At 45.1% G+C, this 20372-nt stretch overlaps 1 protein-coding gene across 1 annotated transcript; it reads left to right on the plus strand.

The window, feature by feature from the left end:
* Nucleotides 1-683: 683 nt before the first annotated feature.
* Nucleotides 684-9822, plus strand: LOC141556843 (uncharacterized). Its single transcript, XM_074291708.1, has 4 exons — nucleotides 684-1858; nucleotides 2835-2961; nucleotides 3174-3275; nucleotides 7818-9822. Exons 1-4 carry the CDS (start codon nucleotides 1829-1831, stop codon nucleotides 9074-9076), a joined length of 1518 nt encoding a protein of 505 aa, XP_074147809.1. The 5' UTR covers nucleotides 684-1828; the 3' UTR covers nucleotides 9077-9822.
* Nucleotides 9823-20372: the final 10550 nt, after the last annotated feature.

The following is a 20372-nucleotide window of genomic DNA, read 5'->3' on the forward strand; positions in this document are numbered from 1 at the left end:
ATTCCCTTTTCAATTCTATTTTCCATGGTTTTCATTTTTTTTCTCAAGCACTCCCATTTCATTTATAACAATTTATTTATTTAAAAAATGTTAAAACCCTTTTGCCTCATCTCTTTTAGGAATTCTAATTGCGTTTGTGCCTAAGTTGTGTTTTCCTCTGAGACACTGCTAGTAAAGCCTTAGAGTTATCCTGGTCTTGTCGGGTTTTTGTCTCAATCGCCCCTCCCCCGTTCTTCTAGGCGCACTCCCCGTTAAGGCGAGGCTGGCAGGGCGCGGCAGGGCTGACCCTGCTTCTGCTTTCCGGGGCCTCGTGCTGTTAGTTTAGGGTTTCAGCAAGGCTGGAGCCGAGCGCGCTCCCGAGCCAAGTCTGTCTGCCGTCTTTCCGGTCCCACTCTCCAGTCCCCAGCCTGGATCCGGGTCCCAGCAGGAGGAGGTGCTGCCGGTCAGTCCGAGTCTCCGCTGGCTCCAAGCGGCAGGTTCTAGGCTCTCCTTGGGCCGGTTTTCTGCCGGGTTCCGGCCGAGCTGGGTATCGGAGGAGGGACCTTCCTCGGCACCCGATGATGCGGTCCGGGTCAGGACAGGAGCAGGCCCGAAGGAATCCACACTCAAGCCACCTCTGGGCCAGGGGACCACGCGGTCCTGCACGGCGGAGCAAGCGGGCAGTTCTGGGGACTTCGGTCCCGGACAAAATTAAGGGGCGGGTGGGATCCCTTACGGGAAAGGAGCCGAACAAAACGAGCGAGCTGCGCTAACGAGCGCTCCCCGGATCCGGGTGGCGGAGGTCTTCGGCTGCTGACCGGCCCGGGACAACCGCGGGGGCGGCTCGCTCCTCCACAGCAGGTGGCGCTCCATCCCGACCAGGGCCTGCTTGGGGCGCTGCTCCGCCTTCCAAGGGCTCCCCCGGTCGGAGCTTCGGCCGCTGCCTGGGCCGAGGCCGGCAGCCCCAAGGCCTGCGCAGCCGTTTCCGGACGTCCCGTCGCACCTTCCTTCCCGTTCCCTGCCGGCCTGGCCGCGGCGCTGGAACATGGCGCCCGCACAAGCTCTCCGGGCTCAATCCCCGTGTCGCGGCCCCCCTCCCCCCCTCCCCGCGGAAGAGAAACCCTGCGAAGCCCCCCCTCCAGGGCAGGCCCACAGCAGAGCCAGGGACAGAGTGACGCAGCTACCATGGGGAGGCAAGCACGGGGAAGGGGGTCCCGCCTCCCTCCCGCACGACACCCTCACCACTGCAGGCATAGGAAGCCAGAGAGGGCGAGTGCTTCAAATGAGCTCACCTCGCCCGCGCCCCGCACTACATTTCCCAGAAGACCCTGCGTTTCCAGGACTTGACCTACTTCAGACCGAGGTGGTTGCCTTGAAAATGGCGGTCCGATGGACTCTTAGAAGAGGGGGGGGAATTGGAGGACGCGTGTCACGTGACTTCCGTTTCCTCCCCATTTCCCTCCCGCTTCGATTCTCAACCCAAATCTGAGGTTTGGGTCCTGCGGGGTTCTGCAGTGCAGGAAGTGAAGGGGCGGTCCCCCCTCTTCGTGTCTACAGCCAGCGCTCGGTGCAAGCTCCTCTCCTCTCACCCCACCCCCTGGGGGATCCCCCACTCACTCTCCCGATCTCAGACTCCCAGGTCTTCAACTGACATTCAAGCCCCGCCCACCGTGGTCACGTGCCCTTGGGCCTCCTCACCTCTGGAGCAGCAGCTCTTCTTCCTAGGTCATTCCCTCGTGTGTCACCTGGGGGTCTCCATGCCCGCCGACCCCGGAAACGTCTGCAGTCCCCTCGGGACTCCGAGACCGGCCGAGCCTCTCTCGCGGCTCCTGCGCAGTTCGTCCTACTGATGGCCCCCGGGGACCCCGGACCCCGTGAGGTGAGTGGGGGCCCCCCAAGGTGTGTTGTCTGGCTGTGCTTAGGCCTGGGGATCTGGTGCGATACGAGGGAATCTAGTGGGGATCCAAGGGGATCCAGCGGGCAGGGAGGGAGCAGCTCGCTCTTCTCCGGGCTCTGTCCCCTTTTCTGTCTCAGCGCGGCGCTTTGTTCCGGCCATGGCCGTGCCCACAGGAGGGCGCCCTAGTAATTCCCAGCAGTCCTGGACTCGGGGCCCTCCCTCCGCCTGGATCCCCGGGAGGGCGCATTGGGGCCACTTTGTCCCGCCCCGCCCCTGCCCCGCCCTCGTCCCCCGGGGCGCCCCCTGGTGGCGCAGGCCTCTGAGCCCCGGAGAACGCGCGAGTCCGCGGCCGAGGCCCTCTGCTGTGCGGGCTCCCAGCGGGGGCGCCCCAGGCCCGGGTCTCCAGTGGGAGCGGAGCAGCGGCTCCGGAGCGTGGTTCAAGGGCACTTCCTCCCACCTGGGGCACCTGGGGCAGGCTCTCCGGCCTCAGCTCCCGAGGGGGGGGGAGCCAGTCTGAGCATGGGGCCGCCCGTGCTCTCGGGCGAGGGGTGGCCTCTGGGCCTTCGCGGAGTCCGAAATGGGAACGGGAGGGGGGAGATCCGCGTCCTCCCTGACCCCGACCTCGAGGTCTGACGGGAGGCGGCGCCCACACGCGGGGTCTCCTCCTGCTCGCCCTGCGCTCTCCCTGCGGGTCCGTCCGGCTCTGGGGGGGGCGGGCGCGGCTCTGCCCCCCCTTCCCCCCGCGCCGGGGAGCTCTCCCGGCCTCCGTCTTGGCCTCTGTAAAATGGGGATGCCCAACGGAGGAGGAGGAGAAAAGCCGGGGGTGACCGCGCGGGGGCGGAGCCGAGGCAGCCCCGCCCCCTGACTCCCCCCCCACCCCCTCTCCCCAGGCAGGGCCTGGGCTCCCGGTCTGCCCCACCCTCCCTCCGACAAGCACCGACAGCCTTTGGTGTTTCAGGGGCCCGTGACCTTCCGGGATGTGGCGGTGGTCTTCACGCGGGAGCAGTGGGGGCAGCTGGGCCCCGCCCAGAAGGAGCTGTACCGGGACGTGATGCTGGAGAACTACCGCAACCTGCTGGGCCTGGGTGAGGCGGCCGGGGCCGGGGCCCAGCACCTGGGGGGGCCGCCTGGAGCTCGGGGGGATGGGGGGGTGCGCCCTGCTTCTCCTGGCGTCTTCCACGGGGCGGCGCCTTTCCTGGTGGGATCAGTACCGGCTAAGGCTTCTCCTCCCGGACTCCAAGGCGAGGGAGAACCCTGGGCCGCTGGGGACTGCAGTGCTTCTGTTTCTTTTGGGCAGGACTGACTGTGTCCAAGCCCAGGATTGTCCAGCACCTGGAGCGCAGAGAGGACCCTTGGAGGCCGGAGGAGACCTGGGGTGTCCCAGGGAGCAGCCGTGCAGGTGAGTGAGGGAGTCCCTGGAAAGTGGGGGGGGGGACCGGCAGGGGAAGGGAGGGAGCCCCTACTACGTGCCAGGCCTGGGAGTGCTCTAGGCAGATGTTCACAGAGTAAGGGAAGGGGGAAGGCTTCACACAGCACCTACTGTGTGCAGGAAGTGCTTTACACAAATGTTCACAGAGTGAGGGAAGGGGGAGGGCTTCACACAGCACCTACTGTGTGCCAGGAAGTGCTTTACACAAATGTTCACAGAGTAAGGGAAGGGAGAAGCCTTTATACAGGACCTACTGTGTGCCAGGAAGTGCTTTACACAAATGTTCACAGAGTAAGGGAAGGGGGAGGGCTTCACACAGCACCGACTGTGTGCCAGGAAGTGCTTTACAAAAATGTTCACAGAGTGAGGGAAGGGGGAGGGCTTCACACAGCACCTACTGTGTGCCAGGAAGTGCTTTACAAAAATGTTCACAGAGTAAAGGAAGGGGGAAGGCTTCACACAGCACCGACTGTGTGCAGGAAGTGCTTTACACAAATGTTCACAGAGTGAGGGAAGGGGGAAGGCTTCACACAGCACCTACTGTGTGCCAGGAAGTGCTTTACACAAATATTCACAAAGTAAGGGAAGGGAGAAGGCTTCATACAGCACCTACTGTGTGCCAGGAAGTGCTTTACACAAATATTCACAAAGTAAGGGAAGGGAGAAGGCTTCATACAGCACCTACTGTGTGCCAGGAAGTGCTTTACACAAATATTCACAAAGTAAGGGAAGGGAGAAGGCTTCATACAGCACCTACTGTGTGCCAGGAAGTGCTTTACACAAATGTTCATAGAGTAAGGGAAGGGAGAAGGCTTCACACAGCACCTACTGTGTGCCAGGAAGTGCTTTACACAAATGTTCACAGAGTAAAGGAAGGGGGAAGGCTTCACACAGCACCTACTGTGTGCCAGGAAGTGCTTTACACAAATGTTCACAGAGTAAGGGAAGGGGGAGGGCTTCACACAGCACCTACTGTGTGCCAGGAAGTGCTTTACACAAATATTCACAAAGTAAGGGAAGGGAGCGGACTTGACACCACAAGTACTCTGGGCCAGGCCTGGAAGTGCTTTGTACAGCATCTCTTTGGATTGCCTCAATGACCTTGAGCGGCAGGTGCTCTCATGATTGCCCATTTTACAGATGAAGAACTGAGGCCGACCAGGTAATCGTGGTTCCCAGAATCACAGAAGCAGGGGAGACTCCAGGCTGAGCTCTGTGCTCCCTGGCTCCCCCCGGGGGTCCCAAATGAGTATGAAGCCAAAATTGCAATCTTGTTTTCTTTGTTATTTCTTTTGCCTTGGGAAGTTCTTGGTTTTTTGGAGATAAAGAGATTCTGTATCTGACCCTGATCCCATCCTCAGACCCGGACCACTGCCCTGGCGGGGAGCAGCTTTAAATGCTGAGTTTTGGAGGCTCTTGGGCTCTCGGGCTTTTCTTGGAGGGATCTGGATGCAAAGGGACTTGCCCCTTGATCACTTTTCCACTTCTGCCGGCCTTTGTATCTATGGCCAATGTCAAGGAATGGCTCCAACAAAAACCGGCTACTTGTTTTTTCCTCATTTCTAACCTTCCCCAGTTGTGAATTTTGCATTACCCATAGTCATGAAAGGTGCGATCTTCTTTTGTCCTTTCATTTTTGTTTCTATTCCAGTCTTTTAGGTATGTAACTTACTGCATGACCCAATGTGTACTAACGTGTATATATAAATGTACATATATTTTTACACATCTATTTAAGAAGTTTCTCCATGTGCTTCCTGGTTTTCCTGGTCATTCCTGTGACCAAGAGCCCTTCCCCCCAGTAGGTTGCGGTCTTGTGTGTGTTGGTCACTAAGCAATAGGGTTGACCACATTAGCACCCGGATACCTTAGAATCAGCCGGATTCAGGAGAAGCAAAAGCCTTTATCCTTGGTCTTTAGCTGTAGAAGTGAAAGGGATGGACTCGTGGGATCTCCTGGACCTCACCTCTTCCCTTCCTGCCCAGAAGTGACCCTGGCTAGTCTCATTGCACCTCCTAGTCCCTCCCACAATTCTCTTTATGCCCCAAACGATTGGGCCAGCACAGGACAGTAGGAAGGGTCATTTTCCAAGCATATTCTTATACAGAATTATCCAATCAATAATTAGCCTCAGGCTCGCGATTGTCCAACTTCGGTGCATCGACTCGAGAGTTTCAGCCCTTTACATTTGACTGACCCTGACATTGATGACAGACTTGAACTGAGAATTTTTCCATTGATAATGCCAGTTCTCGTATTCCATAACTCTTCAGTCTGGGGCCCCATGGTCACTCTCAGGGACTCTCTCCTTTCCTTACTTTCCTCCCTCCCACCCTCCTTGTCGGTGAAGGCTCCTGCCTTGACTTACCCCCTGGGTGTAGGGTCTATATGAGCCCTCCCTGTGCCCTCCTCCTTAACTCATTCTTCGTATTCACTGTGACTTGGAATGTTGTCATTCCCTGCCCAGTATGGCGGCAGGCCATGACCCTAGGGTTCCCCTCCCTTCTCTACATCCCCTCCTCCCTTCTAGCTCCTTCTCACAAGGTGTACTGACTGATTGGGTTTACTTCCTATATTACCCAGTCCCAACTCATCTGTTTTCCTAATGGATTTTCTACAGCAGCTCAGGCCTTCCATAAACCTCTGCTTAGATGGTCTGAGCCGGGACCTTATCTCCTAATGCACCAGGGAAGTCTAGGCGCTCCCCACAAGCACCCTCTTCTTTTAATCTTACATCATCCCCTGCTTTCTTCTCCTTTGCCTTTCTCCAACGACATGGATCTTCAAAATTTCTTGTTCTTTTTTGTTTATTACCTTTTAAAAACATTTTTTTTATTTAATTAAAACTTAAATGCAAAATAAAAAAGAGACAGAAAAAAATCAAAAAACAGAACATCAGGGAGGATTCAAAATATGTAACAAATTTCCATGTCAAGAAAGCATATGTAATAATGGAAGACATTATGTTTTCTCGTGTTTACTGCTGTATACTTTTTACTTTATTCATTTTTCCCACTCTCTTCTCCCTCTGCAGGCTATAGTTAAACATGGATATTTTGTGTATACAGATATGTGTGTATATACATACATATATACATGTACATATATGTGCACACACTCATATCTAAAATAATATTAATATGGCTGACAATGCAGATTTCTTTCTTGATTGATTTTTTTTGACTGTTTGAAATCAGTGATTACTACCTCACTTTTTTTTCTAATAACTTTTATTCCTGATCATTGTTACCCCATCCCCATTGATATACACCCCTCTCTGTATACCCCCTTACTCTATTCCTTCCCTCCTTATTTCTTTATGGATTTCGGAGAGTGCTATACCCTTTTTAGTACATATCTATACATGTGTATATGTATTGTTCCCTGTTTAGCCCATTCCCAACATGAATAAGTTTTCAGAATTACTAGCTCCCCTCTCCCCTCAAATGCTTCTATGTCAGTTCCTGCTCTCATACCTCATTTGTGTAGCATAATTACTAAGGAATTACTAGCAAAAACTGATCAATTTTGCATTTTAGAGTCATATCTATCTCAGCTCTACCCCAATCCAATCACTAATGTTAAATTTTCTATTGAGTTCATGTTTGTTTGAGACAAAATCTTGAAAATCTGATAGTTCACTGAATTTTCTTTATTAAAAATTCAAAATTATACTTAGTTTTGTTATATCTTAGTTTTGGTGGCTGTAATACTTTTGGCTATAACCCTAGTTCTTGTGGTTGTTGACATATAGTACTCCAGGACCTATGGCATTTTAACATAGCTGCTGATAAATCCTGTGCAATTCTAATTGTAGCTTCAGCATATTTGAATTTTTAATGTTGTTGTTGCTTGTAAATTTTCTCTTTGATCTGGGGGTTTTAAAAGTTAGCAGATATTCCTATGTTTTCCTTGTAGTATCTCTTTGAAGTCGTGATCAGTGGATTTTTTTCTATTTCTACTTGCTCCTCTTGTTCTATCACTTGTCAATTTTCTGTAATTATTCCTTCTATTATTGTATCAAGGTTCTTTTTTTGGTCAGAGCTTTCAGGAAGTCACTGGACTCAGACACGGGGCTCCTGGGGCTTCAGGCTTTCTGTGCACTGTCACCTTATTGTTTCTAGTCCGCATCAGCCTGGGCTGCCTTCTGAGTCCCCCTCCAGATGGAAAGAGCAGGCTGAGTCAGCCCTTGATTCCTCTCATCATCTCCAGGTCTCTGAGCTGTCTCTGTGGTGGGGCAGCAGTGAGGTGTGCCCAGACGACTGGGACAATGGAGCTCTGGAGACTTGCTGGGATTTCTGCCTCTGCCATCATTCTGAGCCCTGGTGTTCATATTTAATGCAATAAGTTGTGTTGTGAACAGTGGAAAGTTTCTTATAAACCCCACGTGATCTGGTCACAAGAGCCCCTCCTTTCCCCTCCCCTTTGCAGTTTTTGCAGTAATCAGGAGGAGCATTGCAGTGCACAGCAGGTGGGTACAGGTGATGTTTCCGTTTTCTTTCTTTCTTTCAGATGGGGAGGAGTCGCCCCCAGAGCTGAGCATGTCTGTGGAGCAGAGGCTGGACCAGGACAGCCTCAGGAAGCTGGGGCTCTGTGGAAGGAAGAAAGCCTGGGCACGTGGTGCCAGATTAGGGAGGCAGCAGATCCCTGAGGAGGGAAATCCTCGGCAGGTAGTGAGGGGCCCCAGGGGCCACAGTTGTGGCAAGAGTTCCAGGACAGAGACCAAGCTCTCCTCACGACAGAGAGTGCCCCTGAAAAAGCATCTTCGTCAGTGTGATGAGAAACCACGTGACTGTAACAGTCGTGGAAAAATCGCCAGCCTCGGTCCATGCATTAATTCCCATCAGACAACTGGCATCAGGAAAAAAATGCCCAGATGTAACACGTTAGCAAAGGATTCTCCCCACACCAGGCTACAGCTGAGAGGGCGTCGCAGTGCTCGTAAACGTAGTGACTGCAGGGGACCTTTAACCCACAATCCCCCTCTCGCTGCCTCTCAGGGCAATCCCAGAGAGAACCCGCCGTATAAATGCAGGAAGACTTTCCTCCCGGGTGCGCAGCTTCCTCACCGCCAGCAGACTCCTGTTGAGGAGAAGCCTTATGTCTGTGAAGAGTGTGGGAAGACCTTCCGCTTGAAAGGACAGCTCGGCCGCCATCTCAGGATCCACACCGGGGAGAAGCCCTATGCGTGCGGGGAGTGCGGGAAGGCCTTCTGCCAGAGCGCGCACCTGGCTCAGCACCAGAAGATCCACACGAGGGAGAGGAGCCACAAATGCGGCGTGTGTGGGAAGACCTTCTGCCAGAGCGCCCACCTTGTTCGTCACCAGAGGATCCACACCGGGGAGAAGCCCTACGAATGTAGTGACTGTGGGAAGGCCTTCCACGTGAGGACCGAGCTCACCAGACACCAGAGGATTCACACCCGAGAGAGGCCTTATGTGTGTAACAAATGCGGGGGGACATTTTGCCAGAGCGCACACCTTACTCGACATCAGAAAATTCATAGTGGAGAGAAACCTTATAAATGTAGCGACTGTGGGAAGGCCTTTAGCGGCAGAGATCCCCTCGTTCAGCATCAGAGGATTCATACGGGAGAGAAACCCTATGATTGTCATGAATGTGGGAAGGCATTTAGCAGGAAAAGGCAACTTATTCTACACCAAAGAATTCACACCGGAGAGAAGCCTTATGAATGTCACAGATGTGAGAAGACCTTCAGGCTGAAAGGGTCGCTTACTCGCCATCAGAGTAATAGAAGTCACCCTTCATAGAAACATATATGTAAAGACACACAGAATGCTGAAAAAGGAATAAATCAAGAGCTGAGGAGCTGGAAGGGATTCCAAACAGATGGGTCCAGCAAATGTAGGGTAATAGAAAGCACCGTTCTGGACTTGTAGTCGAATGGGGCAGACTGAAGAAAGGCATCGATTTGGATTCATTATACCTGAATTAGTTTAGTTATGAAACCTATGTACAGTTTTTATTATGGCTCCAGTTTGAGGATCAAATTCTAACAGCGGGTTGGAGTTGGGAGCCAATCCTTACACTAAGAAAAGTCCTTATCTCTGGTGGTGTCCCAGAGTAGTCCCTGCCAAGTACCAGGAGGCACAAGCCTTGTGTGTCGAAGTTAACCATAGAAACCGTTAAGCAGTAAGCCTTCTTATGTAGCCTTTAGCAGATTTCTCTTAATTGCACAAATGTCCTTTCATCATGATCCAGCTATTCTCCTTGTCTTGAGAGAGGAGCCATGCTTTAAATTTGCACAGTCTACATGGTTCTAGGTCTTTGCTGAAGAGAAGACTTTTCAGTAGTAAGAAGGACTTGAAGAATCAATATCAGTGCCAGTCAAAATGTCAAAGAGTTTGTGGAAGCAAAAGCAATTTAAGTGGAAAAGAGATAAGAATTGTACAGAAATATGAAGATTGTAATCAGACATTTATTAAATGCTTACTATTTACCAGGTACCATGGTAGATCTTGCAAAAACAAATATAAATAAAAGTTATTTCCATTAAGAAGCTTATATTCTTGGGGGGTGGGAATGGGCATCAGTACTGTGCTGCTAATTCTAATTCTGTTGAGAGAGACATGCTCTTATGAAAAAGTATAGCCAAAATAAATTTGGAATAAGTGTATCTTTGGAAATTGAGTCAGGTCCATTTTCATTATAGAATTGACATAGTTGCTCTCCTACTAATTTCCATTCCTCTAGATCCAATTCTTTTCCCATAGAGAACCAAGGAGATGTGCACTGTACAGTTTTTAAAAGTTCAGTGACCTGCTCCCAAATTATAATCAAACCTTAGCTTTTCATAAGTCTGACAATGCTCTCTACACAGTTTCCTTGAACTGGCAAACAAGGCTGTTTTCTAAACATCTGTCCCATTTTAGCTGAAATGCTGTTTTAGCCCTTTAACAAAGTTTCCTTATTGTATTCACCTTAATTTCTGGGTTGAGGAGACTTTTCCACTGAAATCAGGATCGTGTCTGTCCCACATTCAGGTGCAAAAAATGTGATATTCTCTTCTTTAAAATGTAATGTTTTCTGGGAGCAGGTTTCTTGGGGAGCTTCTGGAGGGAGTCTTAGTTTCAGTTCAGTAATCTCCCCAAATGCAGCCAGGTATTAAAAGTCCAAATCCTTTATTGTCCCTTCCAAGTCTTGTCTCCTTCCTTGGGCCTGGTTAGCTTTCATAGAAGCCTGTCTCTCTCCTTGTTCCGAGAGCTCCTGCCGCTAGTCCTTTGCCCCTGCCAACTTCTGCGTCTAGCTTCCTCTGAATGAGCTTCGAGTGGGCTTGTCCTTCTGGCCCTGAGAGCTCCTCCTTATATCTGTCCCAGGGGAGCTCCAATCATTACATCACCAGGAAACCATTATTTGTTATAGGATTAAATCAATGCTAAACTAGATTTAACCACTGTCTCCTCAATTCCACTTGCTTAGCACCTTGTAAGAATCCTAACATACAACCTGTTCTAAAAAAGAGCCAAATGCTCCTTCCCCCACCTCCTGTCTGGTTAGACTCCATGAAGCAGAATCCCCATACTTGAGTAAAAAGGGTTATGGGGCCTGGGCAGCCTCAAGCCAGATCAAGAGGTGTAATATTCTTCTCTAAAATGTAATATTCTCTTGTTGGGGTTTTCTTGGGGTTCTCTGGGAGCAGCCTTCGTTCAGTTCAGTAATCGCCACAAATGCAGCCAGGCATTAAAGTCCAAGTCATTTATTAATGTCTCTTTCAAAGTCTTGTCTCCTTCACTTGGGGCTCGGCGAGTTTTTCTGGAGGCCTTGCTCTCTCCTTGATTCTGTGGGCTTAAACTCCTGCCACCAGTTCTTTGTCTTCTCTGCTTCTGGCAGCTTCTTGAGGTCCTCCTGAATATGTTGTGGTTTCTGTGGGGGAGGCAGGAGGACTGCCACCACGGTTCTGATTCTGGCTGAGCTTGTCCAAGCTTACATGGGCTCTTATCAAAGGTATGAATCTTGTAGAACTATAGTAAGCACTAAGTACATTACTGAACTAAAGAACTGGTTAAGCACCATGCTAAATTAGATAACTTTTCTCTGTCAAATTCCACTGACTTAGCACCTTGCTTCAAATTCTGGCCCATAACAGAGAGGGACCTTAGTCTGGGCACCCCTTCTTTATAGATGGACAGATTCATTCCTTGGTTTCCCTTTTCTAGAAATTAAAGGGACCTGTCACTTAACTCCTAAAGAACCAAAATTCATGGGACTTCCGGCCAAGATGGCGGCGTGGAGGCAGACAGCTGCTTGAGCTCCTCGTATTCTCTCAGAACTTAATTCATGACAAGCCTCTGACTTAATGCTTGACCCAGAAAGAAATCCACAAATTATCACCAAGAGAAGACATCCTTGAAAGTCGCCAGAAAAGGTCTGTGTTTGTTCGGGGGAGGGTCAATCAGACTGGGCGCAGACTGAGGGCAGACAGCCAGAGCAAGACAGGCAGCTCACACAGCTCAGACCTGAGGGGGAGGGGTGTGATCTCTGCCATTTCTGTGAAAGGGCTTTTGCCCCAGTGTGGATGCTCCGTTTTGGCAGCAAGCCAGGAGCAGCAGAGAGGGTGTAAACACCGGAGGTGAAGATTAAAACCCCAGAAAGCCAGCATCTCTCAGAGCCCGGCCACCCCCAACCCCCACCTGGACTGACTCGGTGCGTTCTCGGAGCCTCAGAGCACAGACTCAGTACAGTCATTGCTGTTCTGTTAGTGGCTCTCTGCTGCCCTACCCCCAGTCTGTAGAGGAAGCTCATTAATACCATCCAGCCCTATCCCCCGCAAAACAGACCAATTGTTTCTCTTGTCAGTTTGTTTTCTTTGATTCCTGCTCTGACAAAATGAACAAAAAATTCAAAAGGGCTCTAACCATTGACAGCTTCTGTGTGGAGAGGGAGCAGACTTCAAATGCTGAGGAGACTAGGAACAGACTGTCCCCAGATGTATCCCCTGGGAGGGATATAAGCTGCTCCTCAATACAAAAGAACCTCATAGAGGAAATCAAAAAGGCTCTCACAAGAGAGCTGGAAGAGAAATGGGAAAAGGAAAGGGAAGCTTGGCAAGAGAGCCTGGAGAAGTCATCCCATGCATTCAAAGACAGAATGGATAAAGAAATCAAATCATTGAGAAACAAGATTAGTGAGCTGGAAAAGGTAAACAACTCCAAGGAAAACAGGATTAGTGAGCTGGAAAAGGTAAACAACTCCAAGGAAAACAGGATTAGAGAGATGGAAAAAGAAATCAGCTCTCAAAAAAATAAAATGGATAAAATGGAAAAAAATTCCATAGAAGATAAAAACTCAATTGGACAATTACAAAGAGATATAAAAAAAAGTGAGTGAAGAAAATACATCATTGAAAATTAGACTGGAACAAGTAGAAATGAATGACTCAAGGAGAAACCAAGAGGGAGTCAAGCAAAACCAGAGAAATGAAACAATTGAAAAGACTGTCAAGTACCTTACCAGAAAGACAACAGACCTGGAAAACAGATCCAGGAGAGACAATTTGAGAATAATCGGACTCCCTGAAAAATGGGAGGAAAAAAAGAGCTTGGACACCATTTTCGAGGAAATTGTCAAAGAGAACTGCCCAGACGTTTTGGAAACAGAGGGTAAAATAGACATTGAGAAAATTCATCGATCACCTACTGAAAGGGACCCTAAAATCAAAACGCCAAGAAATATAGTGGCCAAGTTCAAGAACCATCAGACAAAGGAAAAGATATTGGAAGCTGCTAGAAAAAAACAATTCAGATATGGAGGATCCACAATAAGGATAACACAGGATCTAGCAGCATCCACATTAAAAGAACGCAGGGCCTGGAACATGATATTCCGAAAGGCTAAGGAACTTGGTATGCAGCCAAGAATAACTTACCCAGCAAGAATGAGCATCGTTTTCCAGGGAAGAAGATGGACATTTAACGAAATAAATGAATTCCATCTATTTTTGATGAAAAAACCAGACCTACATAAGAGGTTTGATCTTCAAATACAGAACTCAAGAGACTTCTAAAAAAGGTAAAAAGAAATCTTGAGAACTATACTTCTGTCAAAAAATATGTAAAGAACATATGTACAATTTGTCTTAGAAACTAGAGGTGGAAAGGAGATTATATCATAAAAAAGTATAAAGTGGTGGTACTACATCTCATGAAGAGGCAAAGGTAACCTATTATATCTGAGAGAAAGAAAGGAGGGAGATGAACATAGCGTGTATCAATAGACATATTCGATTTATGGTGAAACTTCTTCCACTTCATTGAAAAGTGAAAGGGAAGGAGTAAGCTAAGGGGAAGGGAATACAGTAATTTCGAGGAAAAGGGGTAAAATAAGGGGAGGATCTTTAAGGTGGGGGAGGGATCCTAAAAAGGGAGGGCTGTGAAAAGCAAGTGGTGTTTACCAGTTTAATACTGGATAGGAGGGTAAAAGGGAAGGAAAGGGGAAAAGCATAAGCAGGGGTTAATAGGATGGCAAGCAATATAGAATTAGTCCTTCTAACCATAAATGTGAATGGGGCAAACTGCCTCATAAAGAGGAAGCAGATAGCAGACTGGATTAAAAGTCAGAATCCTACTATATGTTGTTTACAGGAAACACACCTGAAACAGGATGAGACATTCAAACTAAAAGTAAAAGGGTGGAGCAGAATCTATTATGCTTCAGGCAAAACCAAAAAAGCAGGAGTAGCCATCCTCATCTCAGATCAAGCAAAAACAAAAATTGATCTAATTAAAAGAGATAAGGAAGGGCATTATATCCTGCTACAGGGCAGCATCAATAATGAAGCAGTATCAATATTAAACATGTATGCACCAAGTGGTGCAGCATCTAAATTCTTAAAAGAGAAATTAAGAGAGCTGCAAGAGGAAATAGATAGCAAAACTATAATAGCGGGAGATCTCAACCTTGCACTATCAGAATTAGATAAATCAAACCACAAAATAAATAAGAAAGAAGTCAAAGAGGTAAATAGAATACTAGAAAAGTTTGATATGATAGATCTTTGGCGAAAGCTAAATGGAGACAGAAAGGAATATACTTTCTTCTCAGCAGTTCATGGAACCTATACAAAAATTGATCATATACTAGGGCATAAAAACCTCAAAATCAAATGCAGTAAGGCAGAAATAGTAAATGCATCCTTTTCAGACCATAATGCAATCAAAATAACATTTAATAAAAAGCCAGGGGAAAATAGACCAAAAAATAATTGGAAACTAAATAATCTTATACTAAAGAATGATTGGGTAAAACAGCAAATCATAGACATAATTAATAACTTCACCCAAGAAAATGACAATAATGAGACATCATACCAAAATGTGTGGGATACAGCCAAAGCAGTAATTAGGGGAAGTTTTATATCTCTACAGGCCTACTTGCATAAAATAGAGAAAGAGAGGGCCAACGAATTGGGTTTACAACTAAAATTGCTAGAAAAGGAACAAATTAAAAACCCTCAGACAAACACAAAACTTGAAATTCAAAAAATAAAAGGTGAGATTAATAAAATTGAAAGTAAAAAAACTATTGAATTAATTAATAAAACTAAGAGTTGGTTTTATGAAAAAACCAACAAAATAGACAAACCCTTAGTAAACCTGATTAAAAAAAGGAAAGAGAAAAAGCAAATTGATAGTCTTGAAAATGAAAAGGGTGAACTCACCACTAATGAAGAGGAAATTAGAACAATAGTTAGGAGCTATTTCGCTCAACTTTATGCCGATAAATTCGATAACTTAAATGAAATGGAAGAATACCTTCAAAAATATAGCTTGCCCAGATTAACAGAGGAAGAAGTAAGTAGTCTAAATAGTCCCATCTCAGAAAAAGAAATAGACCAAGCTATTAACCAACTTCCTAAGAAAAAGCCCCCAGGACCAGATGGATTTACAGGTGAATTCTACCAAACATTTAAAGAACAACTAACTCCAATGCTATGTAAACTATTTGAAAAAATAGGGATTGAAGGAGTCCTACCAAATTCCTTCTATGACACAGACATGGTACTGATACCTAAACCAGGTAGATCGAAAACTGAGAAAGAAAACTATAGACCAATTTCCTTAATGAATATTGATGCTAAAATCTTAAATAAGATATTAACAAATAGACTTCAGAAAATCATCCCCAGGATAATACACTATGACCAAGTGGGATTTATACCAGGAATGCAGGGCTGGTTTAATATTAGGAAAACTATTAGTATAATTGACCATATTAATAATCAAATTAATAAAAACCATATGATCATCTCAATAGATGCAGAAAAGGCATTTGATAAAATCCAACATCCATTCCTACTAAAAATGCTTGAGAGTATAGGAATAAATGGACTATTCCTTAAAATAATAAGGAGCATATATTTAAAACCTTCAGTAAACATCATATGTAATGGTGATAAACTAGAACCTTTCCCTGTAAGATCAGGAGTGAAACAAGGTTGCCCACTATCACCATTACTATTCAATATAGTACTAGAAACTCTAGCCTTGGCAATAAGAGCCGAGAAAGAGATCCAAGGAATTAGAGTAGGAAATGAAGAAATCAAATTGTCACTTTTCGCAGATGACATGATGGTATACTTAGAGAACCCCAAAGACTCTGCTAAAAAGCTATTAGAAATAATTCAGAATTTTAGCAAAGTCGCAGGATACAAAATAAATCCACATAAATCCTCAGGATTTTTATACATTACCAACACAATCCAACAGCAAGAGATACAAAGAGAAATTCCATTCAAAATAACAGTCGATAGTATCAAATATTTGGGAATATATCTACCAAAGGAGAGTCAGGAATTATATGAGCAAAATTACAAAACACTTGCCACAAAAATAAAGTCAGATTTAAATAATTGGAAAGACATTCAATGTTCTTGGATAGGCCGAGCGAATATAATAAAGATGACAATACTCCCCAAACTAATCTATTTATTTAGTGCTATACCAATCAGACTCCCAAGAAACTATTTTAATGACCTAGAAAAAATAACAACAAAATTCATATGGAAGAATAAAAGGTCGAGAATTGCAAGGGAACTAATGAAAAAAAAGTCAGAGGAAGGTGGTCTAAGTGTACCTGATTTAAAGCTATATTATAAAGCAACAGTCACCAAAACCATTTGGTATTGGCTAAGAAATAGACTAGTTGATCAGTGGCATAGGTTAGGTTCACAGGACAAGATAGTGAATAAAAATAGCAATCTAGTCTTTGACAAACCCAAAGATCCCAAATTTTGGGATAAGAATTCATTATTTGACAAAAACTGCTGGGAAAACTGGAAATTAGTATGGCAGAAACTAGGAATGGACCCACATTTAACACCACATACTAAGATTAGATCAAAATGGGTCCAAGATTTAGGCATAAAGAACGAAATCATAAATAAATTGGAGGAACATGGGATGGTTTACCTCTCAGACTTGTGGAGGAGGAAGGAGTTTGTGTCCAAGGGAGAACTAGAGACCATTATTGATCACAAAATAGAACATTTTGATTACACCAAATTAAAAAGTTTCTGCACAAACAAAACTAATGCAAACAAGATTAGAAGGGAAGTAACAAATTGGGAAAACATTTTTACAGTTAAAGGTTCTGATAAAGGCCTCATCTCCAAAATATACAGAGAATTGACTTTAATTTATAAGAAATCAAGCCATTCTCCAATTGATAAATGGTCAAAGGATATGAACAGACAATTTTCAGATGATGAAATTAAAACTATTTCCCCTCATATGAAAGAGTGTTCCAAATCACTATTGATCAGAGAAATGCAAATTAAGACAACTCTGAGGTATCATTACACACCTGTCAGATTGGCTAAGATGACAGGAACAAATAACGATGAATGTTGGAGGGGCTGTGGGAAAACTGGGACACTGATGCATTGTTGGTGGAGTTGTGAAAGAATCCAACCATTCTGGAGAGCAATCTGGAATTATGCCCAAAAAGTTATCAAAATGTGCATACCCTTTGACCCAGCCATACTACTACTGGGCTTATACCCCAAGGAACTACTAGAGAAGGGAAAGGGTCCTGTATGTGCCAAAATGTTTGTGGCAGCCCTTTTCATAGTGGCTAGAAGCTGGAAAATGAATGGATGTCCATCAATTGGAGAATGGTTGGGTAAACTATGGTATATGAATGTTATGGAATATTATTGTTCTATAAGAAATGACCAACAGGAGAAATACAGAGAGGCTTGGAGAGACTTACATCAACTGATGCTGAGTGAAACGAACAGAACCAGAAGATCATTATACACTTCAACAATGATACTGTATGAGGATGTATGCTGATGGAAGTGGATTTCTTCAACATAGAGAAGAGCTAATCCAATTCCAACTTATTAATGATGGACAGAACCAGCTACATCCAGAAAAGGAACACTGGGAAATGAATGTAAACTGTTATTTTTACCTTCTGAATCCAATTCTTCCTGTGCAACAAAAAATTCGGTTCTACACACATATATTGTATCTAGAATATACTGTAATATATTTAACATATATAAGACTGCTTGCCATCTGGGGGACGGGGTTGGGGGAGGAAGGGAAAAAATCTGAATAGAAGTAAGTGCAAGGGATAATGTTGTAAAAAATTACCCATGCATATGTACTGTCAAAAAATGTTATAATTATAAAAGAAAATAAAAAAATTAAAAAAAAAAAAAAAAAAAAAAAAAAAGAACCAAAATTCATGAGATGTAGAGCTGAAAGACACTTGAAAACAAAACAAAACAAAAAAAACCAACTTTCTTCAATTTGTACCAGAAAACTGAAACACAGAGAAGGGATTTACTCAAAGAGTGTAATGTTCTCTTCTTTAAATTAAAATCATTCTCTGGCAGCAGGTTTCTTGGGGAGCTTCTGGAGGCAGCCTTAGTTTCAGTTCAGTTCAATAATCCCAAACGCAGCCAGGAGTTAAAGTCCAAATCCTTTATTGTCTTTTCCAAAATCTTCTTCACTTGGCCACAGCCAGTTTTCTGGAGGCGTTCCTTTCTCCTTGGTTCCCTAAACTCGCTGCTAGTCCTTTGTCTCTGCCAGCTTCAGCCTCTCATCCTCCCAATATCTCCAGCCAGCACAAAGGTGGAAGTTGGAATGAATCTTGACTCCTCCTCCCAGAGAGTGGCCTTGTGAATCTCCCAAAGTCCCCTCTGGCCCTGAGAGCTTCTTGCTTATATGCTGCACACCAATCGTTTCATCACTAGGAAACCATTATTTGTTGTAGGATTAAATCAGTGCTAAACTAGATTTAACCACTGTCTCCTCAATTCCACTCAGTACCTTGTTTCAAGTTCTGGCCCATAACATCTCCTTGTAGGGTCAGATCAGCCATACTAAACCATGCTAAATTAGATAATTATCGTCTCTTATCCATTCCAGTGACTTAGCACCTTGTAAGAATCCTAACAAAAGAACATACCATTTATTTTATTATTATAATTTTTGCTGAGGCAATTGGGGTTAAATGACTTGCCCGTGGTCTCACAGCTAGAAAGGGTTAAGTGTCCAAGACCGGATTTGAATTCAGGTCCTCGTGACTTCAGGGCTGGTGCTCTATCCACTGTGCCAACCAGCTGGCCCAAGCATAGCATTTTTGAGTGTCAGAGTCAATGCCTGAAATTAGGTTCATTAAAATCTTACTGAATTTGACAAAAGCATTTTATAAGATCAGCTGGAATAAAACTGAGAAATGTATTATAATGGAATGTTATCTCCTTGTAGAATCAGAAGAAAGTTTGTGTTTTATCTGTGAAGTAAATAGATTTGTGGAGCACAAGCGGGTGATGGGAAATCTTTTCCTCAGAAGAACTGATTTAAGTAAAAAAAAATCTTATCTGATGAAAACATAAAGAAGATTTTGAATAGATATTCATCAGGATTTGGACTGCACTAAATGGTAGGCAATTTCCAGTGAAGTCAAGTAGAATTATCTGTTATATTGAGGGCCTGAAATGATGTCGTCATGGACAAAATAGCTCAAACCTTTATTTGTAAATGCTTTCATTTGTTTAAAGTATATTTTCCTTAAACATAATATTTTATTTCAAAAAACAAAAGTAACTAGAAAAGAGGCTTCCTTCATGAATTAAAAAAAAAACAATTCATGAGGAAAATATTGTAAGGTTCTTTATGAAAATAAATGTTTTAAAGAGATGTCTAGAAATCTATAATTTGGGGAGAATAAGAGTCATAACATATAGTTAAGAATCCAGGAAATAGGGGCAGCTAAGTGGTATAGTGGATAGAGCACCAGCCCTGAAGTAATACCTTCCTAATCGGGCTGCTGGGGAGAGTGACTGCACACAGCCATTAACTCCCCCTTTTTGCTTTTGTCGACAAGCTTTTCATGTCTCAGTGCTTGACACTCAACAATTGCTTGTTGTGAGGAATACCATAAGATGGTGAATATGGAAGGAGACACAACACACATGAAAAGCAGAAGCAACATATGCAGGACCGTTGTTTGTTTTAAGAGAAGTTGGGACACCCAAGGTTGCATAAGGCAAGGAGAAGATGAGCCTTAAAGGAACAAGGAAGCTTTACTGTTTTTTTTGTGGCATCTGTGTATGCATGAAGAGTCTATGGCAATAGAGAAAAACTTGTTATGGGAGGGACTATAAGTGGCCGAGAAAAATAGTAGGCACAGTTGGTAAAGTGGAATGAGCCAGGAGTACAAAAGGAATAGCGCATGTGAGGAGCATTTGACACTCAGGGTCCTATGAGAGGAGGTTAGGCTTTTAGCATACAGAGTGGCAATAGCATCTGATGGAGAATCTAAGCATGAAATAACTTTTAATAACTGTTGGCGGGAGGCGTCCTGCTATAGAACCATAAGGCAAAATCACACCCTGAGGCTGAATGGGAGGGAAAACAACATTCTAAAATAGAATCATTTTGGTGTAAGGCAGTAGGATACTTGGGAGTGGGAAAAAGAGACAAAGTAACTGAAAGGGCTGGATCATAATGAGACGCTGAGGAAAGAGCATCTACAACTTGCTTCAAAGCAGCTTTGGTGGCTGGAATGAGAAAACAGGAGAAATTAAAACTG

This window comes from Sminthopsis crassicaudata, chromosome 1 (genome assembly GCF_048593235.1).
Source record: "Sminthopsis crassicaudata isolate SCR6 chromosome 1, ASM4859323v1, whole genome shotgun sequence".
NCBI lineage: Eukaryota > Metazoa > Chordata > Mammalia > Dasyuromorphia > Dasyuridae > Sminthopsis > Sminthopsis crassicaudata.